Consider the following 26,371-nt stretch of genomic DNA (forward strand, 5'->3'; position numbering starts at 1 on the left):
AACCCTTCTTGATTCAAAGTCTTGACTGTGCTGTTTATAATTCACCTGTTTATAATTCTCATGAAAATTATATTGCATGGTTCCTTAAACATGTTGCAATGTTCCGAGGCAAAATGTCCACTGTGTGGTGATAAAAGCAAATTAAATGTTCTCCCAAACAAACAAGGTTAAGGTCAATGCTCTGTACATTTTAAATCAACAAAACCTAAATCCCTACCCTAAACCTTAAATGTAAACATAACCAATAGTGTCATAAAAAGCAAATGTGATATGAAAAACACAATTGCTGAAGCAACCACATTGTTTCGTGGTGCTCAACACTTCTTGCTTAGGTGTTAACTCGAGTGCTCTGCTGGACTCGTACCCCAGTCCTTTGCAAGTGCAATGCTCTATCGTGTAATTTACCGCACAATTTGGTCTTGCTCGGACAAGCTTATAAATGTGTAAAAGTGTTTTGGTGTCATAGCAATGTGTGAGGAACAGAGAGAAAAGTAAGTGTTTATGAACTGATAATCTGCAGATATATGTAAAAGTGAATAAAAGTCATTGTCGTTGTAGCATCTCTAGAATGCATTGCAACAGGAAGGTGCCACAATAGGTACAATGAAGCAATCATAATTCTATGAGAGGTCAGTTTAGTTGTAGCAATTAGTAGTAAACCTTACAATGTGCTACTGTTATATTAACATTAGTTAGGCACTATGATTATAATATGTAAGGCTATTTTTAGCATGGCTTGGGTGCAGAGTGTAGTACTACTGTAATGAATTACTATGAATGTTTAATCCATCATTGTATGATTGGGAATTAATTAAAGATAATTTCACCTGCAGGAACAGAGTCTAATGTTTGTAAGCCAAGGTAAACGAAGGCTTCATCCAGTAGAGTTCTAAGATGTCATGTCAGCAGACACAGATAATGTGTCTCTGATGCACCTGATGAAGGAGTCTGTCTCTATGCAGGCTTAAGAGTACCAGGCACAGCCATTTACCATCCTAAGCAGAACCAGGGCCCCAGCTTTAACCTGCCATGCTAAAGCAAATTGCTATAAATCTAGAGCCAGGCTGAGCAAACCTACAGTTACCTCAGGCTGGACTTCCAAGACTTCAAAGAACACCTGGCCAAGAATTCTAGAAATCCATCTAGAATTCAGATTCTGTTCTGTTCAATCATGGAACATTTCCAACCTACAAAATAATTTGCAATGCCATTCCCAGTCACAGAGTCCCAATAAGTAGTTTTTTTGCAAACATAAACTAGTGGAACAACAGAAAACAAATGTTGCATAATATAAATACATTCAAGCAAGTCAAATTAATAAAAGAACTTCCTCTCAAGTATCCAGCTGCGTAAACAATGCAAATGGGTTTTACACTTCAGGGATTTTCAAGAGACGATTGTGTATATTTGGTACTTCGGTGTAACACATACATTAGGTAATTGTGTGGTTTCATCCATCTTGAACTGATTTAAAATGCAAGACCAGCCCTGTGTTAGATATTAACAGTAAAATGAATTGCAAGAACATATGTGATGACAGCGTAACGTGTTTCATCAGGAAGTGCGTAGAGGACGTTGTTCCGACCAAAACTATACGGATATACCCCAACCAGGAACCATGGGTTAACGGCAATGTTCACGCGGCACTCACTGCGCGGACCTCCGCTTTTAATTCTTTTAACACGGAGGAGCGTAAACAAGCCAGTTATGCCCTCCGTAACACTATCAGTGCAGCCAATCGCCAGTACAGGCACAAACTTGAAGGTCAGTTCAACACCACTGACTCAATAAAGTCTCCGCCATGAACACCGCATCTCTCCCGGATGAACTTAATAAATGTTATGCTCGTTTCGAGGACAACACCACCGCCCTCGCGGAGAGAGCACTCGCGGCTGACGCTACAGAGGTTGATTCACTCTCCGTCTCTGTTGTGGATGTAACCCGATAATTCCGACGGGTGAACATCTGTAAAGCCGCGGGTCCAGACGGCATTCCGGGCCGCGTCCTCGGTGCGTGCGCGAACCAACTGGCTGGTGTTTTTACGGATATTTTCAATCTGTCCCTCTCCCTGTCTGTAGTCCCCACATGCTTCAAAACGTCAACCATTGTGCCTGTACCGAAGCAAGCTATAATCACTTGCTTAAATGGCTGGCGTCCTGTTGCTCTGACCCCCATCATCAGCAAATGCTTCGAGAGGTTAATCAGAGATCACATCTGCTCTGTTCTGCCCCCCTCTTTGGACCCATTGCAGTTTGCCTACCGCAACAACCGCTCCACTGATGATGCCATTGCATCTACAATACACACTGCTCTCTCCCATCTGGAAAAAAGGAACACATATGTGAGAATGCTGTTTGTAGACTACAGCTCAGCATTCAACACCATAGTGCCCTCCAAGCTTGATGAGAAACTCCGGGCTCTGGGCTTAAACAGCTCGCTGTGCAGCTGGATCCTGGATTTCCTGTCAGGCAGACGTCAGGTGGTTAGAATGGGCAGCAACACCTTCTCATCACTGACCCTCAACACTGGAGCCCCGCAGGGCTGTGTTCTCAGCCCACTCCTGTATTCCCTGTACACACATGACTGTGTGGCAACACATAGCTCCAATGCCATCATTAAGTTTGCTGACGATACGACGGTGGTAGGTCTGATCACTGACAATGATGAAACAGCCTACAGAGAGGAGTTGCACACTCTGACACGCTGGTGTCAAGAGCACAACCTCTCCCTCAAAGTCAGTAAAACCAAGGAGCTTGTTGTGGACTTCAGGAAGAGAGACGGAGAACACAGCCCCATCACCATCAATGTAGCACCGGTGCAGAGAGTCAGCAGTTTCAAGTTCCTCGGTGTCCACATTATGGAGGAACTCACATGGTCTGTCCACACTGAGGCCGTTGTGAAGAAGGCTCACCAGCGCCTCTTCTTCCTTAGACGGCTGAGGAAGTTTGGAATGAACCACCACATCCTCACACGGTTCTACACCAGCAATGTAGAGAGCATCCTGACTGGCTGCATCACCGCCTGGTACGGCAATAGCGCCGCGCACAACTGCAAAGCCCTGCAAAGGGTGATGTGAACTGCCAGGAACATCATCGGAGGTGAGCTTCCCTCCCTCCAGGACATATATACCAGGCGGTGTGTGAAAAAAGCTCGGAGGATCATCAGAGACTCCAGCCACCCGAGTCATGGTCTGTTCTCACTGCTACCATCAAGCAGGCGGTATCGCAGCATCAGGACCCGCACCAGCCGACTACATGATAGCTTTTTGCCCCAAGCAATCAGACTGTTGAACACTTGATCTATCAGGATCAGTAATCAGCACTGCACTTTATTAATCTATAATCTCACACTGGACTATCAACATATTCTCCTCAATATACTACTTCATATATATATATATATATATATATATTTCATATACTCCTTACTTATTGTATTGTATAATGTGTATTCTATATTGTGTGTATTGTATATAATTATCGTGTTGTGTAAGTATGTGTACATTTGAGATGTAAATTGTGTTGCGTAAGTATGTTGTTTATTGTAATTGGTATATGTCTCATCACTGTCATGACTGCTATGTTGCTCTTAACTGCACACAAGAATTTCACCTACTATTGCACTTGTGTACATGGTAGTGTGACAATAAAGTGATTTGATTTGATTGTCACCCAGGGTTTGTGGTTGCTTTGATGAGAAATGAATCCAAAAGATATTAAGGACCTGCCAGTTGAATCACACTTCATTGGCTAACTGGAGTATATGAAAACTGACCCACCTTCCTGAGCTCTTGTGCTACTGGAACAATCTCTTCATCAAAGCCAAAGTATGGTTGCTATGGTGTTCCAATTCCATTCATTTATGTAGAGCAGGATGCTTTGGTCCCATGATCCAAGAAAACCTGGAATGTGCATCAAAGATTAAAGACTACAACTCTTGCTTTTATAAAACTGCTGTCATCTGTCAGCCACTGTAGGGTGATTTGGGCATAGAGAATGGTATAGTTAGATGTTGTGGAAGAGAGTGGTGAGTGTGGTTTCTTCACACTTCACAAGAACCTGTCTCACACACACACAATTAACAGGATTTGTTGTTTCTCTATGTAACAGGTTACCTGATGGATATTTATAGAATGAGCAAAGGGAACATCCATGCAACATTTCATCGTTTAGAGGACTGGTCATCAAAAGAGTATTGATTTTTAACATTGAGTGCTGTAATATTATTAATAAGATCTTTCATGTCTATTCTAAAAGAGATAACATCCCCTAGATTTAAGGTCTGTTGCAAGCAGATACAGCATAAGGCAATTAAGTCAGTATATGTATACTCTCTCTCTCTCTCTCTCTCTCTCTCTCTCTCTCTCTCTCTCGTCTGTCTGTCTGTCTGTCTGTCTGTGTGTGTGTGTGTGTGTGTGTGTGTGTGTGTGTGTGTGTGTGTGTGTGTGTGTGTGTGTGTGTGAGACAGACAAGCTTACGGCATACCAGAGCAGGATAGGTTGAGGGTCATGAATATAAAATATATATAAAAGATATATATATAAATATATATATATGTGTGTGTGTGTGTGTGTGTAGGGGTGTATCAGTCATTTTAAAAGTGTGTGTGTGGGTAGGAGCAGCTGTCATTTAGGTCGTTTAGGATATTTACTTTGTGCAAGACACAAGTCATTTTTCTATCAATTGTTCACAGACAGATTGTTTCATTTTTAATTGACTATATCACAATTACAGTGGGTCAGATGTTTATATACACTAAGTTAACTGTGCCTTTAATAGCTAGAAAATTACAGAAAATAATGTCAAGCCTTCAGACAATTAGCCAATTAGCTTATAATAGGCTAATTGGAGTCAATTAAATGTGTACCTGTGGATGTATTTTAAGGCTTACCTTCAAACTCATTGTTTGACATCATGGGAAAATCAAAATAAATCAGCCAAGACCTCAGAAAAACAAAAAGTTGTGGATTTCCACAAGTCTGGTTCATCCTTGGGAGCAGAAGGTACCAGATTAATCTGTAAAAACAAAACTTTGCAAGTATTAACACCAAGGGAACACACAGCCATCATACCGCTCAGGAAGGAGACACATAGAGATCTCCTAGAGATGAACATAGTTTAGTGCACCAAACAAAAGCCAGACTACAGTTTGAAGTGCACATGGGAACAAAGATCTTACTTTATGGAGAAATGTCCTCTGGTCAGATGAAACAAAAATCCGAAGAACACCATCCCAACCTTGAAGCATAGGGGTGGAAGTATCATGATGTAGGGGTGCTTTTCTGCAGAAGGGACTGGTGCACTTCACAAAATAGATGCCATCATGAGGAAGGAAAATTGTGTATATATTGAAGCAAGACATCAGTCATTAAATTAAAGCTTGGTCGCAAATGGGTCTTACAAATAGAGACCCCAAGCATACCTACAAAGTTGTGGCAAAATGGCTTCAAGGAACTCAAAGTCAAATTATTGGACTGGCCTTCACAAAGTCCTGACCTCAGTCTGATTGAAAATTTGTGGGCAGAACTGAAAAAGCGTGTGCGAGTAAGGAGGCCTTCAAACCTGACTCAGTCACACCAGTTCTGTAAGTAGGAATTCCAGCAACTTATTGTGAGAAGCTTGTGGAAGGCTACCTAAAATGAATTGAAATATAATGCTACTAAATACTAACAAAGTGTATGTAAACTTCTGACTAATTGAATGTGATGAAAGAAATAAAAGCTGAAATAAATCATTCTCTTTTTCACATTCGTAAAATCTCAACTGACCTAAAACGGGGAATGTTTTCTACGATTATATGTCAAGAATTGTGAAAAACTGAGTTTAAATGTATTTGGCTAAGGTGAGTGTAAACTTCTGACTTCAACTATATACATGAGTATTATATTAATATATACATATTATTTACTTTTAATATTTGTAGTCTTTTAAAGATTCAAGTATTCAAAAATAATTGCATTACATTGCGAAATTAGCTGCAAAAATAAAGAGCATGTGGAGTACAAAATGACGAAAACTGACGAAAACATCTTATAAGATCAACGAAGGCTTGTTGTAGTACACACCACCGAACAGTAGGAGCCGCTGTTTGAATTCTGAAACACTGTAAAGAGGCGCTCCGAGTCTGTAGTCCTTACCGACTCAAAACAAATGCAGGCTGATCAAGCGCTGACCTGACTCTATGGCTCTGACCTGACTCAACCTCCAGCTTCACTTTGAATAATGGGCAAATAGCACAAGAAACACATCAGATAAACACACACGACGGTAGGTAACTTATTATTCATTTAGCTGGCTGGGAAATGGTTCTCTATATGCAGGTTACATGTAAGATTCTAAGCTCGTCTTGAGCTGTGAAGCAGCTTTATCCGTTAACACACGGAGACTGTGATGCTGTCAGAGCAGTGGATGAGTCTCAAAGCTTGATCTATGTACAGAACGTCATGTTAATACAGTTGATGTTCAGATATGAGCCTGCTTATGTAGTATAATAACCTACACTGCCGATCAAAAGTTTCAAAATTGGAATAATGTACAGATTTTGCTGTTTTGGAAAGAAATTGGTACTTTAATTCACCAAAGTAGCATTCAGCTGATCACAAATTATAGTCCGGACATTACTATTTGAATTTTTTTTTGTTGATCAAATCTAGACAGACTCCATTTCCAGCAGCCATCACTTCAACACTTTATCCTTTAGTAATCATGATAAATTGGTACTAGAAAATCACTTGCCATTATATCAAACACTGCTGAACGCTATTTGGTTCGTTAAATTAAGCTTAACATTGTCTTTGTATTTGATTTTTAGTTGCCACAGAATGCATTAGACTGGCATGTCTTAAGGTCAATACTAGGTCAAAACTGGCACAAAAAAAAGAAACCGCATTGTCTAGAAACTGAGTCAATCATTGTTTTGAGGAATGAAGGCCATACAATGTTTGAAATTGCCCAAAAAACTGAAGATTTCATGCAAAGGTGTAGAGGTCGACCGATATTGTTTTTTTCAGGCCGATGCCGATCTTTTGAAATCCGGGTCGGCCGATGGCCGATTAATGCTGCCGATTTATTTTGGCCGATATTTGGCCGATATGTGCTTGTTTTTAACCTCTTATTTGAACCTTTTATTTGAAAGATAAAATGTAACACAAATAATTACTTAAGATAGACAACATTTCTCAACAAATACATTTATTGAACACTTGACCAATCTGCACTTGTACACTTAAAATTAAAAATGTATAATGTAAAAACATATTGTATAAATAATGTATAACAAATATATTAAATAAACAAAGCAGGTGTTACAAACTGCTCCGAGACACGAAGGTTGAGATCCAAATGCAGCTTTAATTAAGGGGCAATCCAGACACGTAATCCAATATTCAGAGCATCCAAGAGAAGCACAGGCATAAGTAGGGATGGGTATCGTTAAGGTTTTAATGGTATTACTATCTTACCGATACTGCTTATCGATCCGGTACTTTAACGGTATTCTTAACGGTTCTTTTTGTTTTATATATATATATATTACATATTACACAAAGATAAACGTTATATAGGCACAGTGATTTAATTTCAGGAAGGTCTACTGACATTACTGTTCAGGTGTGGTCTAAAAAGAAATCTAATAAAGTAATCAATTGTAAAATAACACTGCATAGTTTATCATAGATAGATTAATGCTTATTAATGCAGAAGTTATTCATTCAAGAGCTGTGATTTTCTCTTTGCCTTTTGTTGTTTGATTCGCAGTAATGGCTCAATCGTCGGCATGTTTATTAGGATGCTTCCCCTTTAAGACCGAATTCAGATCTAATAGGCTCCTGATGCAGCATATTTTCTCCCCAACTATTTCCATAACTACGTCCATTTAAGACATAAACTGTGTTTAAGTGAATCTTCAAGCCGGTCGTTTTGACATTTTTGTGTATTGTTGATCGTTTAGACGCATGAAACCCAAAGTAGCCTATACGTTGCTTGTCTCTTTGCGGTGTGTTTCGGAGCGCGTGCCGCCTAGGGAACGGTATCTCTTGCCCTCTTTTTATTATTAAACGCGTCCCACAGTTTAGCAACAGTAGCTAGACTGCATTTTACAACAATCACCGATCGTGCTGATTCTGACGTTAAGTTTGAGTTTTAGGGAGAAATGTCAGTGCACCGCTGTGAAGGGAAGGATGTTGTGCTAGACAGAATGGGGCTTATGTATAAATATTCTTTTTATAATCTTTGGAAGGCGAAATCTAAAATAAAATCAGACTAATAATCACAGATCTAAACCAGGCTACGTTTGAATGTTTAGTTCCGTCACTCATTAAGCTGTGCTCGTGTTGGGCTCGCTGTGGCACCGCGTGAGCGAGTTCTCTCTCTCTCTCTGACTGCGAATAGCTAAATTGCATCACAGACAAATGGTTTCATATTATTATACATAGAAATGGCTGGCGAGATAAAATAACTTTCTCTTTATAGCAATAAAGAATGTATTTTCTTAATTTCTCCAGTACCGACAGCAGAACCGATAACGTCCGAGCTTACCAAAGCCAGTCCTTCAATAGCGTTGGTATATTTTTATTACTTATTTCTCTGCATTGAGTGACAACCCTCTCAAATATAAGACACACAAACAGAACAAATAAAAGTCTCAGATTCACTCTCTGTAATTGCAAAATTCTTGCTTACTTATTGTGACATGATAGCAACCCTTCTGCTGTGATAATGCAACTTCAACTACATATGCAAAGTAGCCGAACGTCTTGTCAACTATCGCGTTTGTCACGTTTTTTCTTGAAGTTGGCAGTAACATATCAAAAGTTTTTAATTAAATCTAAAGAAGTTATATAAATTTAACCCTTACTGTTTTCTCCAAGGAACTTAGCTCCTTCCTTAGGCACTGGATGAGGTCTGCTCACTCTGCTGGAAAATGACTCTAGGGGCAGCGTGCGTCGAACACGTGTTCCACAATAACACTAGGCTGCCCACAGATGCGCCTGCCTAATAATCGGCTTGATATGCGTGGATATTGGCCGATGCAGATTATGTAAAAAATGCAAAACAAATCGGCCGATTAATCGGTCGACCTCTACAAAGGTGTACACTTCATTCTTCAAAGAACAACTGGCTCTAACAAGGACAGAAAGAGATATGGAAGGTCAGATGTACAACTAAACAAGAGGATAAGTACATCAGAGTCTCTAGTTTGAGAAATAGATGCCTCACATGTCCTCAGCTGACAGCTTCATTGAATTCTACCCGCTCAACACCAGTTTCATGTACAGCAGTAAAGAGAAGACTCAGGGGTGCAGGCCTAATGGGAAGAATTGCAAAGAAAAAGACACTTTTGAACAGAAAACAAAAAGAATGGATCTTAACCCCATTGAGGTTTGTGGGATCAGCTTGACTATAAGGTGTGTGAAAAGTGCCCGACAAGACAGCCACATCTATGGCAAGTGCTACAGGAAGTGTGGGGTGAAATGTCACCCGAGTATCTGGACAAACTGACAGCTAGAATGCCAAGAATCTGCAAAGCTGTAATTGCAGCATGTGAAGGATGTTTTGATGAGAACTCTAAGTTTTTTTTCAAATTGCAATGTTTCATGTTATTAATGTCCAGACTGGTGTTCAGTGGAATGCCACTTTTGGTGAATAAAAGTACTAATTTCTTTCCATTATAGCAAAATCTGAACATTATTCCAAACCTTTGGCTGCCATTGTACACAAGGTAAGTTTTTCTCTTGCCACTGTTGCCTTTGGCTTGCTCTCTAGGGGGTTTGTAATGCACTATTTTCCCCCCCTATTTTGTAGAGCTGCTTTGACACAATATGTACTGCAAATAAAGCATTCCACTATGCAAACAATGCACAAATAATTACATTGAATTGAGTGGTGCATGTCTGAGCAAAACTGAGAAATAAAGTAACAAATGAGAAATGGAAAGCAGCCCTCAATTTCTTTATTACATTTAAATACAAACTGATAAAAATAAGCAATAATGAACTGTAAATGTACATTCTTGTACAAGAGTGGTTATTTATATAAATGCAGTGCAGACCCAGTAAGCAGGGTTTTTATGTGTCAAGCATGGGAACTTTGGGAACAATCTGCTCCTGTGTCTTGATTAATTGCCAATATCAAATTCCTGATAGAACCAGCTGAAAATGCATTGTGCATTATGTTTTATTCATTATCTATGTTTTATAGGGAGGATTTAATTAGTCATTTCTTTATATACTTTTTTCTATTTACTTTTTATTATTATTATTGTCTCTGTCTTGTATTATTTGTGCACTGGAAGCTTCTGTCACCAAGACAAATTCCTTGTATGTGTAAGCATACTTGGCAATTCTTACTGGTAGTTGATAGTCCATTAAAAAGTGAAAGCTAATGGTTTCAATTTAAGGAACTATTTGTTTTTTGTAACTGTTGAATTGGCTGTACCTTTCAGTCTTTTATAACTGAAAGTTTCATTCAGATGTTATAAAATAGTTTGCTGATGCTGTACTGTTTTTCTCAACAGATGGATTTCAGAATAATGGGCGAGAATGCAATGATCTATAATGAACCTGAGACCATTTACTACAAAGCAGCCAAGAAACTCCTTCACTCTGGCATGAAGATCTTGAGCACAGTGAGTTGACTCTGTTGAGTGTATATGTGTATGTGGTGAAAGGTTTACTGTTAGTGAGAGTTTATTGTGGAGCTTACAGATTCAGTGTATTAATATTTTGATTATATTTAAAATTACCGTTAACCCGCCAAACATTATTACATACTTCTGGTCTTAAGCGACCTGGCACCTATATCTATAATAAATGGATCTACAAAATGCCCAGATCATGTAAAATCTTCAAAACATTTTCAAGACAATTAGATAATAACAGAGTAGAATATATTCTGATGTATTTTGATGTATTATTTTTCATATATGAAGATTCACACTGAAATTTAATGAGATGCAACTGGCTTTCAAACACTTATTGAGCTACACATAATGTACACATATGTATTATCTCAGGCACTTTTTTAGTCTAAACAGATGCACAACTTACAAAGTCTAGTATTACACCCAAAAGACAATAGCCAAATCATACTGTTCATGTGCTGTACTTTAGCTTTAGTTTATTTCATGTTGCTTCTTTGTCAAATAGCAATGTCAAATGTAAATCAAGTTAGTCACTGAAACATCAGCGCCACCTTGAGTAAAGAATAGCATGAATAATATGTATGTGTTCAAGCCAAGTGTGCCGCACAAGCCCTCAAAAGTGAAGTCAAAACGTCTCGATTGCCCCACGGTGACTGGTCCTAGTATAGGTTATAAACGCCGCCTCCCCATGTTATTCAACAGGACGTGAGACCAACTACACAATTCCATTACACTTCACATATCTTTTTTCCAAAGATAGTTTCTGTCATTTACTGTCGTTTCTATCACGTTGATGTAATTTCAAGTGTTTGTTTTCAAAATAAGTTTGTTTTTAGTTATTTGATGCTATAAAAACGGTGCTGTGACATCATGATTGACAGCTGTGATTGACAGGTTCTCTGAGCGAAGTAGTCACTGAAGCACCAACTGACTTTTTTTCGGGATCTTCGGAGGACTGAGGAGATTGAAGCTTTAAATTTAATATCTAAATTTCTATAATTAATTATTTCACACCGTCAAAAGTGAAGGGGTGTGTGCTTGCGATTGATTCAGGGAGAGTGAGGGCGGGGCCTTGATTTCGTGGCTTTACTTCCTGCTCACTACGCGAAGGTCTGGTACCGAAATCGCAACTGCGCAGACTCAAGTCAAATTCAATCAATATACACAGACTCAAAGCAAATACGGTATACTGATAATTCACCAATCACAGAAAATCAACATTACATAGTCATTTGCATGAATATAGCACTCATTTGTCTTATTTGTAATAAACAAAGAAATGTATATTCTGTGATTGTAAACTTATATAGCGATACGCAGTGGTTCCAACACTTTTTACAGTGGCGTACCCCTTCAAACATCCTTTCGCGTACCCCCTCTCTAACGCATAGATAACATTCACACAAGGTGATTTGAAAATATGTGTTTAACACAATTATCTTTGTTAAACAACTCCCTTAAATTAAACATGTTGTATTTTTACATGTTTTGTACATGTTATATTAATCGTATACATACTGAATAAATGGCTTACCGATTGAGATGGGAATGCTAGATATGATATAACTGCATAACTTGAAAACTCCCCCCTCATCACGTCGTGTTATGCAAGAATAGCGGTCAGTTCTGTGCCTGGAATTGCGCATCATTGCAGGTACAGCATTGCCAGCCTACTTCGAGCATTGCGGGTAAGTATTTGTGCAATTGTGCGGTCAGCTCAAGGTGATTTTGTATGTCACATTTGACACTGTTAGCAAGATTGAGCTCATTTGCTGAAAAAACAACTATGTAAAAACAGGTCTCTACCATACAAGCAAATGTGAGTGAAACTGACTGCATGTGAATGCAGGGGCGGTGTGTTCTTTAGGGCGATATGGGCGACGCACTGCCAAACGGGAAAAGGAAGGGTTTTTTTCTAACCAATTCTGTCATGACAACAGTCGTTATCAGTGTTCTAATCTTGACGTCTGATCTGCCAATCATGCTAAAGTCGTGCTTAAAATGGCCCTGCCCCTTTTGGGGCGATTTCAGTCAGGTTGAAAATCGCCCCAGAAGTCTCTCATAGACTCTCATGTAAAAACAATTTTTTTTTCAAATATCAGAGCTTTCAATACAATCTCTATGTGTTCCGGGAGGGCTTGCACTTACGCGCTTTCGTCATACGTAAAGTAACCATGAACGTAACTAAGAAAAGAGCGGGTAGCAGCGTCAATCAATTCACGTACTACTGTCAAGATGGCTAGCTTTCAGTGCAACTCGATTGTCTCTTTGAAAGAAGTTCCTTTTGTCGGCGAACGAATCAAGATGAATTGTCAACGAAACAATTAGGACCTCCCAGATCAAATGTAATCATTCAACAGGTTTCTACTAAAGGGGGAAAGTCTTACACTCGAGGATTTTCCAAAAATTGGTACGAACGAAAAACCTGTTTAGCAGGCTGCGACGAAGCCAATGTAGTCTTCTGCTACCCCTGCCTACACTTTCACCCTGAAGGCGGCACGGCAGAGAGCACCGCTTTGACAGCGACAGGTATAACAGACATGCACCATCTTTCAGAAAAGATAAAGAAACATGAGACCCACATTGATAGCTGTTTGAGATTGTCTGCTTTGGGGAGAGTGAACATTGCCACACCTTTCTACACAGACACTGCTGGTGCTTGTGCTGAGGTACATCGATAGCAACCATAAAGTGCAGGAACACTTTTTTTTAGTTTCTTCCCATCTCGGAATCAATCTCATTTGTGAGATTTAGGAGAGACTGAACGGTCTTTTTGTCGACAACGAGAAAGTTAAACTCATCGCGCAAGTTTACGATGGAGCCAGTGTGATGAGGGGAGAGAAGAGAAGGCTGGTGTGCAGCAAAATGTGCGTGAGCATTTTAAGAATGCCCATTATGTTTATTGCTATGCGCATCTGCTGAATTTGGTCATGCAGTAAGCTACTTCTCTTATCAAAAAAGTTAATATTTTCTTTTCCGATCTGAGCGGGATTGCAACTTTTTTTTTCCCGGTCACCCAAACGGGACCAGCATTCTTGACCAGACTGTTGCTCGAAGACTGCCCAGAACTTCACCCACACGGTGGAACTTCAACAGCAGAGTTGATAACACTGTCTACGAGAATCGAGACGACATCATACAATGTTTTGAAGCCATCAGGACGGCTTCATTGTGTTCATTTGACCAGCCCACCGTGAGAGAGGCATATGGCTACGTGAGGATGCTACATGATGAAGATTTCATTTTTTATTTCTTGTGGCTTTTTCACAAAATCATGCCCCACGTCGATACTCTGTTCCAGAAGAAGGACATCGATGCTGTCTTCATCAAACCCTCGACAGCTTCACAAACAGTGTGCAGGCCATAAGGTAAGATTAAACAATATAATTTGCAGAGCTTTGTCATTTGAAAATGTATGCATGAAAGGAGACTGCATTTGTGTTTGAAATTACATTATTCTCATTATATATGGCCAGTGGTGTAATCTAGCTTACTTTATAAACTGTATACTGTGCTGAACATCCAGGCTAGGTGAGACTCAAAGGCTAACTTAAACACTAAAGACTTTATGCATCCCTGCCCATTTTAAATGGAACTGAAATCTTTGTACTATACGTGGATAAATTGCATATACATATGCATCATATAGACTACAGTACTGTACATAGCCTAACAAACACATTGGTCTGTTTGCCTTCAGGGACTCCTCTCAACAGCAGCTGCAAGTAGCAACAGGAGCCAAAAGACCCAGAACGGCTTTGAGAGTAGAGAAGGAGAGGCTGTCTGAAGAGGTCTGCAACACCATCCTGGATCACAAAAAAAGCAAGGTTCTTTTTCACTGTCCACCTTGTGAGTGCTACCTTACTGCAAGCAGATATGTTTGAAAGGTACTGCCATTCATTTCCTGATGAGGCCACTGTGAATGCATATACCATGCTGAACAAGGCAAAGCTCAAGACAGAACTCTCTCTGATCTATGAGAATCCTGAATTCAAGGGCTCCTGTGGTGCGCTGGCACTGTACCAGGTTCTCATGAGCTACAACCTCCAGGAGACATTCTCTGAGACTGTGACTCTGTTGAACATCCTCATAACTACTCCCATGACAACAGGTGGTGTTTCTGACACGAGTTAAGACATTCCTGCAATATTCAATGGGCCAGGAACGTCTGAATGCACTGGCCATGCTCTCCATGGAGAGGGAACTAGTCCTCAACATGCCTGATTTCCTGATTAACACACACACACACACAAACCAAATCAGTTCAAAGTTGATGTTGTTTTAAATAGTTATTTTTCATTCTTTCAAAAAAAAAAAGTTTAAAAAACAAAATCTGTTCATGTTCATTTCATTCCAGAAAATATAATTCTAAAGATCCACTTCTCTCAACAATATGTCTACTTGTATTTTAAGCTGATATTTCATTTGTTTATGGAAATGCAGATTGTTTATACAGTGTTGAGGAATGTGAAAGAACACCCTTGATTATTTGTACTGTGATAACTTATTTTGCTTTTGTAAGCCAATACTATTGAGATCAGTCAATAAATGCTTCTGGTATTGACTTATATGCTGCCCCTCGTCTTTATGTTGTTGCTGGACATATCTTTTTTAAAAATGTGTCCTGTTTAGCTATTTTACACCACACAACATTGGATTAATGTAAGTAATGAATAAGTGGAATAATTAATTGCGGAGCCATGTCATTTTTGCTTATGAAGGCTCCTTGATGCTAATTTCTTACATAGCTTTCCACCTGTAACTTATGTAGCTAGAGGGGAAATCGGTACCCATTGAATGGGTCACCTTAAGCATTATCAGAAAAATTGCCCCTCCTGAGAATTTTTTCAGGAGCTGCCACTGTGTGAATGTGGAAAACTATTTGGTGGAGCTGAATGTCTGACACCAGTCATCAAAGCTTTTGAATTTATACCATCAGAATCAAAACTCCCTATGCATCTAAACTTAAATACAAATTATGTTTTAAACTGCAAAAAAAAAAAAAAACCTAGCCTAGAACTAGGCTGGTGAAAAAAGATAATTGTTTGATGCACGACGCATGTACATGCGTTTTTTTAACCGCAAAATATGGGGTTATTTCATTGCATATTTTTCTGACATTTATGACACAACCATTTTGGTGTTTCTACACTAGAGGGCACACAAAATACTTTTTGCCAGTGAGAAATACATGAACTGGATTTGAATGTTATTTTTAAACTGATGAAATTGAAAGGACAGTAAATCTCAGAATGTTATTTGCGTACCTCCATTGTCAACTCACGTACCCGCAGGGTTACGTATACCCCAGTTTGGGAAACACTGCTATAACAAATCTAATAATAATAATGATCATTTTATTGGTTTAGCACCTTTCATACATAAAATGCAACTCAAAGTGGATATAAAACGTAGAAATCAACATTTCAGAGAAAGTAAAACTAATAATCGCAATAAAAATGAAATAGTGCAAAGATTACATTTTTTTTAATAAAATGTATTATAATAACTGTAGGGAAATCAAAATTATAAACATACAAATTTAATATAAGTACGGTCTGTTGGCAAACAGGCATTTTCTAAATGTTCTTTGCTAGCCAGTTTGTACAGCAGAGGGCGCTGTTGTGCTATGTTTAAAATGATTCTTTCACTACCATTCCTGTAACAGTGACTTTAACTCACTTAAAACTGTCAATCAGGGAAAATGGGTATGCTTGGGCACATATGTGTATATTTGTGTGTTTGTTTGTTATGGGAGAGATTAGACAGTTTAAAGCAGAGCATAGAGTTTATGGCTGATCTGCAGACTTCCAACAGCCAGTTAGGACTTCTGACCCCGCCAAAGACAACTCGTCAATCATGGACACAAGTGACAACTGCCAATCACCCCGTGTAGCCCCCAAAAAAATGCAATGGTAGTGAATGGAGTCAATCCTTAAATGTTAAAATACTGTTTCATATGTATAGACACAAGATGTAAACAATGTGTTAACATGATTTTAGTCTGATAAAATAACTTACTACCCGCATCTGTGTAAAGTTATAGACAATTTTACAACTTCATTGCCACGACGATGTAGTCAACAACTTAAAAAAACTTCTTTTTTTTTTAAAGATGAGGAACGTGTCAAATGCATTTTTGTGGTAATCAATATTATGCTACAAATGCTGTCGATTGAACTGAACTTGTATTGAATCTGAAATATTCCTTTAATGTTGGCCAGTTGCCATGTCAGGAGCATTGACAGAGTGCTTGTTCTTTTTAAAGCACATGAGAGTTGTTTCTTTCCAGCACATTACTTACATTTTACTGATATTTTCTAATGTGAATAATGAATTCAAAGTCATGTATTTCCATTTCTCAAAACCATTTGTCTTGACTACAAGCGAGTCTCTCTTACACTTCACTGAGCAAGAAAGCTCCTGCTCCAATGGAAGGAATCACCATGTATTTTGATAAAATATTTTTGTTGGACATAATTTAGGTTTAAATGTTACCTACCTAATGTAATCTACTTTATTAAAATCCTACAATTAATGTATGAAATCATATTTTAGCATAAGAACAGTAACTGTAATTATGGCTGATCTGCAGACTTCCAACAGCCAGTTAGGAGAGGAGGAAGTTGGGGCTTCTGACCCTGCCAAAGACAACTGTCAGTCATGGACACAAGTGACAACTCCCAATCACCCCGTGTAGCCAAAAAAGACACGCCAAGGTATGAATCATACAGGTCACTTTTTTTAGGACTAGTTTGTCATGTTTAATCCTCAGTGATTATTGAGTTTTAAAGGATAGTTCACCCAAAAATGAAAACTTTGCCATAATTTCTTCACCCTCATGTTGATCCAAACTTGTTTGATATTCATTCTTTTGTGGAGCAAAGGAAATGTTAGCCTAAGTCACCATTTACTTTAATTACATCTTTTCTCCATACAGTGAAAGTGAATGGTGAGTGAGGCTAACATTCTGTTTATCATCTCCTTTTGTGTTCCATGTTAGAAAGACAAACCATCAAAGACCTTTTCAGTTGGGTGTTGGGAGCAATTTCATTTAACCTAGACTGATCCTGGGCTTGTTTGAAAATAACCAATTAATTTTCCTTTTACTCTGAATACTAATTGGTTTCTATGTTAACATAACTTAATGATCAAAATCTTCTGTCCTCCATCATGGCTTGTTTCTATAACTGTGTGTTTAAAGTATAGCACTAGTTGAACAGTGGTTGTGCAGCAATTCACAATGCTTTTATAACTGGCATTGAGACATTCCAATATGTTGCTGGGGTGTTCACTGTCTCTATTCTTTAGTCTCTCTTTTTTGTTGCTTGTTTACGCAAATCAGTCTGGCTGCTGCAGTGGGCAGGAGACATGGAATGCTTAAAGCATGTTGTGGCTTGCATGCCATCTGTAGTGCACAAGCTACACACTCCTCACTCAAGCACATAGCTTTTCAGAGAAGGTGAATTATCTTCCTGCACATTACTCAGTTGAGTCAAGAAGAAAGTTGCTGGCATGGCTTTATTATGACGTCGTTTATTATTTATTTAATCAGTGTCAAGTCAAATTTATTTGTATAGCTCTATTTACAACAGGCGTTGTTTCAAATCAGCTGTACATGAAATATGCTATAACAGAAAATGAATGAATATAATGCCAATATTAGTTATTTATGTTTAAAACTATTAGTGGTTAAAATTAGTAAACTAAGTAATTAGTTTAAGTAATCTAAGTAATTTTATATGAACTATAGGTTTTAGTGTTAAAGTCCTAGAAGTCATCCCAAATGAACTGAGGAAATACACGTAGATGTGTTGTCCTTTGATTTTGGCCGATGAAGGCTTTTTTTAGTGGTTAATTCATTTTCTATGTAGTTTAAGAGAGTGTTGTCCCTCTGACCAAGTTGATATAGGTATCATTATGTGAGGAGCATCGCAGTCTGGCTTGAAGCTTATCGCAGATAATTTTGGTGAACTCCATCCTGAGCCCATGCTTCAGACAGAGGCTCAATTAGAATCCCATGTCTTTGAGTTTGCATCAATTCATCCTCTGTGAAGTCTGTCTTTGTAGACTCAAGTGAAGTCTGGCTTGCACATGTTGCAATTGGTCATCTTCACACAGTGACACAGTGGGAATTAAACATCAGGCAGGACCAGAGATGGAAATCATCCCGAGGTTTAGACGGGGAAAAATATATATAATAAAAATAGCTTATATGCCATTCAATTTAAGGTATTAAGAATAAGTGTTTTCATTGCTCTGACCTCAGTTAATTTGCCCTCATTAATTTCTCTCACTGAGCTTTTTGTTAAGTTCATATACACAGACTGCCACAACATTAAAACCACCTACCTAATATTGTGTAGGTCCCCCTTGTGCCACCAAAACAGCGCCAACCTGCATCTCAGAATCGTATTCTGATATGTTATACTTCTCACTAAAGTTGTACAGAGCTGTTATCTGAGTTACTATAGACTTTGTCAGTTCGAACCTGTCTGTCTATTCTCTGTTGACCTCTCTCATCAACAAGGCGTTTCCATCGGCAGAACTGCCACTCACTGATGTTTTTTTGGCACAATTTGCAGTAATTTCTTGAGACTGTTGTGTGTAAAAAGTTAAGAGATCAGCAGTTACAGAAGTTAGCAGTAATTCAAACCAGCACCTCTGGAACCAACAATCATCCATGTGATTATCTATTCAGCCAATTGTGTGGTAGCAGTGCAGTGTATAAAATCATGCATATATGAGTTCTGTGGATGGAAACACCTTGTTGATGAGAGAGGTCAACAGAGAATGACCAGATTGGTTCGAACTGACGTCAACGGTAACTGAGATAACCGCTCTGTACAATTGTGGTGAGAGGAATATCAACTCAGAATGCTATTCTCTGCTGACCCGAGCGTTGGAGGTATGGGAATATGATTCAATGTGACATTCTGTTTGCATCCCATTTAACTTCTATAATCTTGATATACTTAAGTGAAACAGGATATTCAATGAGCAACATACCAGAATGGAGCCAAGAGTTTGAAGGGGAGGGGTTGAAATGTAAGAGATTTCTGATGACTGCCAAAAAATTTGCAAACTATTACGTTTTGATAAAATATTGTAAAGACACATTTTTTTTAACATGTACTGATGAATTGTGCACAATAAGTCCAAGATGGCAGCCAGCATAACATAAAACATTACTGAGTGTACCATAAAAAATACAGTTGGATCAGTTTTGATTTCATGAAGAGCAAGTTTGTGATGGAAAGGGACCAAGTAGTATAATAATATATTTCCATTTTAGATCCAGGGTATTGCCCAGTCAGATTGGACATGATCGGTGGTAGACTTCAGACTGGAATCAACACCCTTCAGGGTTTCAAAGAAGACAAGAGAAACATGGTCAACCCAGGTAATATACATACACTCTCCATTCCGGTGGAATTTTACATTGTGTGCCAAAGAAATCGCATGGTTCCTGAACAGCATACTGTCAATAGGAAGAAAAAAATAAAACACTTACGAATCGGTGGGGGCTGTATATCTTTATCTATTAGTGCTTTCTAAGACAAGAATCACTACTGCTCAAATTGTTCAAATCCCTGATCCAAAGTATTACACATCAGCATGTAACTTGCCCTGTACTGTTTGTGCTATGGACATAAGTGATGCATCTAATCATGTGGTTAGTTGAGGAAAGGTTTGCTGTTACTTTTGTAAGTGATCAGACCTATGATTATGATTCACATGATGGATCATAAAATGCTCAAAACTACTCTGATGACTTTTAAAAAAAGGGGTTAGTTGAAGGAGAGCTATATTATTATACAGTTGAATTCAGAAGTTTACATACACCTTAGCCAAATATATTTAAACTAAATTTTCCTGACATTTAATCATAGAAAATATTCCCTATTTTAGGTCAGTTATACTTTATTTTAAGAATGTGAAATGTCAGAATAATAGTAGAGATAATTATTTATTTAAACTCTTCATCACATTCCCTGTGGGTCAGTAGTTTATATACACTTTGTTTGTATTTTGTATAATTTCCTTTAAATTGTTTATCTTGGGTCAAACTATTTAGCTAGCCTTCCACAAGCTTCTCACAATAAACTGCTGGAATTTTGTCCCATTCCTCCAGACAGAACTGGTGTAACTGAGTCAGGTTTGTAGGCCTCCTTGCTCGCACATGCTTTTTCAGTTCTACCCACAAATTTCTATCTGATTGAGGTCAGGACTTTGTGAAGGCCACTCCAATTCTTTGACATTGTTGTCCTTAAAGCCATTTTGCCACAACTTTGTAGGTATGCTTGGGTCATAGTCCATTTGGAAGACCCATTTGCAATCAAGCTTTAACTTCCTGGCTAATGTCTTGAGATGTTGCTTCAATATGTACACATAATTTTCCTTCCTCATGATGCCATCTATTTTGTGAAGTGCACCAGTCCCTCCTGCAGCAAAGCATCCCCACAACATGATACTTCCACCCCTATGCTTCAAGGTTGAGATGGAGTTCTTCGGCTTGCAAGCGTCACCCTTTTTCCTCCAAACATAATGATGGTCATTATGGCCAAACAGATCAGTTTTTGTTTCATTAGACCACAGGACATTTCTCCAAATAGTAAGATTGTTGTCCCCATGTGCACTTGCAAACTGTAGTGTGACTTTTTTATGGTGGTTTTGGAGCAGTGGCTTCTTCCTTACTGAGCAGCCTTTCAGGTTGTATCGCTCGCTATAGGACTCGTTTTACTGTGGATATAGATACTTGTCTATCTGTTTACTCCAGCATCTTCACAAGGTCCTTTGCTGTTGTTCTGGGATTAATTTGCACTTTTTGCACCAAACTATGTTCATCTCATGAAGACCGAATGTGTCTCCTTCCTGAGCGGTATGATGGCTGCGTGGTCCCATGGTATATATACTTGCATACTATTGTTTGTACAGATGAATGTGGTACCTTCAGGCATTTGGAAATTGCATTTTGGGCTTGTGGAGGTCCAAAAAAAATGTCTTTTGATTTTCCCATGATGCTACTGAGTTTGAAGGTAGGCCTTAAAATATATCCACAGGTACACCTCCAATTCAGTAAACCTCCTGTCAGAAGCTAACTGGCTGATTGTCTAAAAGCTTGACATAATTTTCTGGAATTTTCCAAGCTGCTTAAAGGCACAGTTAACTTGGTGCATGTAAACTTCTGACCCACTGGAATGTTAATATAGGCAAGTAAAAGTGAAACAATCTGTCTGTAAACAATTGTTAGAAAAATGACTTGTGTCATGCACAAAGTAGATGTCCTAAACGACTAGTTATTTATATTAAATCTGTGAAGTGGTTAATTTTTTTAATGACTTCAACCTAAGTGTATGTAAACTTCTGACTTCAACTGTAGACTTGAGGATGGGCTCTTTTGGCTTGGGCCAGTAAGCAACCACCTAGCAGCCACCCAGAACACTAGCAACTGCATAGTAATGCTCTGACAACCACCTGCTGTATAACCCCCTAGCAACTTTTGCATATCAAGCAGCACCACTCACATATTCTTCATAAAATATAAAAATCAAGTTGTTTAATCAGAATTCAGCAACCGATTCAAGTTTGAAGACTTTGTAGTTTCAGAAGTCACTTTTTTGGGGATGCAGTGCATTTGCTGTTATACCTGTGTAGAGCTCTGATTGTCTGTTAGACACAAGTGTGTTTAGTCTTCTCAGTCTAACTGCTTGCTTTGGCAGTTACTTATTGAATTATTCCTAAATATCTGCTATTTTTGGTATCTGTCTGAAGTTAGGTAATGTGTAAAATTTTATAAATTGTTTATTTTTATAGACCTTTAAATTCCCTCTCCTGTTTCTCTTTTTGCAGTTACCTATATTAATTATGGTCCATTTAGCTCATATGCGCTGACATATGACTCCAGTTCTGCCAATGTCAGCAAAGAGGACTCTGATCTTATTTATTCCTTCTATGGAGAGGAAAACAGTCAACCAGGTCCAGAAAGGTAAGCTTGTGTGTGCTTACAGTCAGCAATATTTAGCATTCTTGCTCGTATTATATTATCTATACTATTTTACACCGATTAGCAAGAACATTAATGGTTTTTGGCACCATTCGGAGTAAATTCTAGAGACTGGTGTGCGTGAAAATCCCAGGAGATCAGCAGTTACAGAAATACTCAAACCAGCCCATCTGGCACCAACATTTTTTTTTAATGGCCGATGCCAATTTCTTTAGAGCAGAAAATTACAGAAAGTATATAAAATTGCTAAAAATTTCATTTTAATATTTATTTATCATTATTTTCACTCAACTTTATTTAGATACAGTAGATGGCAGCTGCTCCTGGTTTGTTTAGTCATATAGGGCTGGGAGATATATTCATTTACATTACATTGATGCATTTGGCAGATGCTTTTATCCAAAGTGACTTACAGTGCAATTATTACAGGGACAATCCCCCAGAGCAACCTGGATTTAAGTTCCTCGCTCAAAGACACAATGGTGGTGGGGATTGAACTAGCAACCTTTTGATAACCAGTTATGTGCTTTAGCCCTCTACGCCACCACCACTCCATATTGTAAAATATTGTTTAATGCATGAGGTAAAAATAATTTTTTTAATATTATTAAAAATAATAAAGGAACATTTTTTGTGAATGGACGGGGTGTGCACAAATTACAACTTCACTCACTTTTTGTAAGCCAGGTGAATGTTGTTAAAATACTAAATTATTAATGTGGGATGTTTATTATTATGATATATTACTGAATGAATAATTATTATTATTTTAAGGATTAGATTAGTTTTATACAATATATTTCTGTTGTATTTAACTTACCTTCACCTGGAGCTTTTTATTTTGACAGAAAAATTAATGTGCAGTGTGAATTTGACCGTTAGTTTTCCTCAATACAAGCCTAGTGAAACGCTGTCATCACCTCCATTTCTGTGATAGGCCTTCAGTTCTGAGTTTTTAGATTTGGATAATAAATTCTAGCAGTACAGATGTTTGGAATTGCATGACAGAATGAGCCTGCAGCACAACCTTCTTTGTGTGTCACGGACTGAACGTCATGCAACAATAGTGAGCCATAATTCAAGCTTTACAGGAAGCAATATGAGCGCTGTAAGTTATGCTATCATTAGATACGACAAACTTTCAAGGAAGTGTTGAAAACGGTTGGGGAGAATGAAATGCACGAGCACTCTTCACATCATGAACTCATGCGCATCTGCTCAGTCAGGGGACTGCTTGAATGAGACGTTGTTGCTTGCCAGTCTATTTTTGTGGTAAAACAATGCCACGTAATGGCAAAATAACTTGACATTTCGACAGTTTGGACAGTTATTTTGACCATTTTAGTTTGTCTGTGTTTTTGTGTAGTATTGCAGATTACCTAGCTGAGCGTATGAGCCGGATGGCAGATAATAATATCCTGGATGCTTTGACCAGTGGAAAGCACTCCAAACAACTGAAGGAGACTGAAACTGTAAGAAATCTTACAACATACTCATTCATGTATTACTCAGCACTGTGTTTTTGGTCCAACTTTATTACAAGTTGTAGGAGATTTTATCAGGTATAATTAATGTAAACATTGTTGATTTGTACCACAGTTATATCTGACAGGCAAACATATAGTTTGCTGTATGTGCATGAAGGCCTTAAGAACGTGTGTTCCATATATGTGTGACATTTGAAAGTGTGCAGAGTAAGCATTACGTGTGGGCTCATGACTGCTGGGAGAAAATATCCCTTACAAAGGTGGTTCTGTAGCTTCCTAATATGGTCAGACCAGAGTCTGAGGATGCTAGATAACGCATGTTTAAAAAAAGGATAAGCCCAACCTTGTTTGTGAAAATGTATTTAAGTGAATGAAACCCAGAGTGAGTTAGTTGCTCTGCAGGCCGACTCGGCTTTATTGGTTGCAATAAAGTCTAATATTCTGAAATCAAAACCTAAGAATTTGAGAGTGATTCTTCATAGATTAAGGCAAAAATCTACAACAATTGGCGCCCGAACAGGGACAGAAGAGAGCAGAGTCATTACATCGCGGGCTGGCTGGGAAGGCAAACACAAACACGGTGGCCACCATTAAGAGGTAAGCATATTTTGCTTATAAACGTTTGTGTTACTTGCCAGTTTGCCTGTGGTGGTAAGAACACTCAAAAAGCCCTTCTAAACCAATAAAAAAAAAAAAAAAAAAAGGAAAATAAGAATAAATAAAGGGTTTTGGTTCCAGAAGAAATAATTGCATGCAATCATCCGTTTTCTACTGTTAAGTGGGCCTTGATGGATAACAGTACATTTTTGGTAATTGTTATGTGTTTATAAATCCTGTAGGAACGGGTCACTCAAGAGGAGTGTGTGTGTGTGTGTGTGTGTATAAATCCTGTAGGAACGGGTCACTCAAGAGGAGTGTGTGTGTGTGTATAAATCCTGTAGGAACGGGTCACTCAAGAGGAGTGTGTATGTGTGTGTATAAATCCTGTAGGAACGGGTCACTCAAGAGGAGTGTGTGTGTGTGTGTGTGTGTGTGTATAAATCCTGTAGGAACGGGTCACTCAAGAGGAGTGTGTGTGTGTGTGTGTGTGTGTGTGTATAAATCCTGTAGGAACGGGTCACTCAAGAGGAGTGTGTGTGTGTGTGTGTGTGTAAATCCTGTAGGAACGGGTCACTCAAGAGGAGTGTGTGTGTGTATAAATCCTGTAGGAACGGGTCACTCAAGAGGAGTGGTAGAATAGTTGTGTTCTAGAATTATTTTGTGTTATTGTGAGCTCTGTTTTTATAAAGGCCTATTGTGTGTACTAAGTGTGACATTTCGGTGGTTGTGAATGTAATTGAGTCTGTGTTTGAAAGTGTAGGACTGAATACAAATATAAACCTAGTACAGGGATTGAGATGTCTGATGAATCCTTAAACAATAACAGGAACACAGAGTGGATGTATTATGAGCCTAATAAATAAATAAGAGGCAAGATGAATGGAGAAAAGCCGTCCAATAAAGAAAGTTTGTCATTTATATGTTGAATGAATGTTGGAAATGAAAGCTGTCTCATAAAACTGTGGGAAGCAGGAAAATTCCATAGAAAACACATAGAAAACTAAAATCTAACATAGTGTAACATGTGTAACCAGTAGCGGGAGTCATTGCTGCGTGAAAAGAAAATTAACTCTCAGCTGTGAGGTTTTTTTTAGAACTAGCAGTTGGCAGCTGATGGTAAAAATATTCTAAGCTTCTGAACTAGACAGTGACAGAAGACAAGTGAACTTCAAATAGATAATTTGTGAAGTCAAAAGAGATATCTGTGCTTAAAGTTTAACATTTAGAGCACAGGGATAAATAACAATAAAAAATTTAAATTTAAATAAAAAATTAAACAACGATAAAGAAATTAAAAATAGTTTGAAAAATCTAAAATAGCTAAGGGAAAAATAAAATAATAAATAATAAGGAAAATAATTAAAAGCTTTGGGTCCAGTATATGGTTTTAAAACAAAAGTCAATGGAGTAAGTGGATATTAAAGTGGATATTAAAACAAAAGGTTGTTATAAAAAATATAATTATGGCAGCAACTCCAGTAGATATATTAGGATTAAAATATCCGTTGTGTAAAGAACTTTTGTGTTTGTAAACTTTCAAACAAATGGCAAAAAAGAACTAAAAATATAACAAAATGGCCAAAAGATGGGACATTTGATGTAGCTTTGTGCGTGGAGATGGAAACATTGATAAAAAATT

The 26,371-nt window shown here is 38.2% G+C and overlaps 1 protein-coding gene across 2 annotated transcripts in view; it reads left to right on the top strand.

The window, feature by feature from the left end:
* Positions 1–6,128: 6,128 nt before the first annotated feature.
* LOC127637474 (bromodomain-containing protein 7-like) overlaps positions 6,129–26,371 on the top strand; it is a 41,549-nt gene continuing 21,306 nt past the window's right edge. Inside the window, exons 1-7 of one of the 2 annotated variants that reach the window (XM_052118671.1) lie at positions 6,146–6,266; positions 9,671–9,717; positions 10,513–10,623; positions 17,234–17,357; positions 19,934–20,041; positions 22,492–22,627; positions 24,012–24,117. In XM_052118671.1, the coding sequence (XP_051974631.1) occupies positions 19,963–20,041; positions 22,492–22,627; positions 24,012–24,117 (321 nt within the window). In that variant the 5' untranslated portion in view covers positions 6,146–6,266; positions 9,671–9,717; positions 10,513–10,623; positions 17,234–17,357; positions 19,934–19,962. Of the gene's footprint in view, positions 6,267–9,670; positions 9,718–10,512; positions 10,624–17,233; positions 17,358–19,933; positions 20,042–22,491; positions 22,628–24,011; positions 24,118–26,371 lie in introns of both variants that reach the window. The other variant, XM_052118592.1, reaches the window with a different exon arrangement.

The sequence above is a fragment of the Xyrauchen texanus genome, chromosome 1 (genome assembly GCF_025860055.1).
Source record: "Xyrauchen texanus isolate HMW12.3.18 chromosome 1, RBS_HiC_50CHRs, whole genome shotgun sequence".
Classification (NCBI taxonomy): Eukaryota; Metazoa; Chordata; class Actinopteri; order Cypriniformes; family Catostomidae; genus Xyrauchen; species Xyrauchen texanus.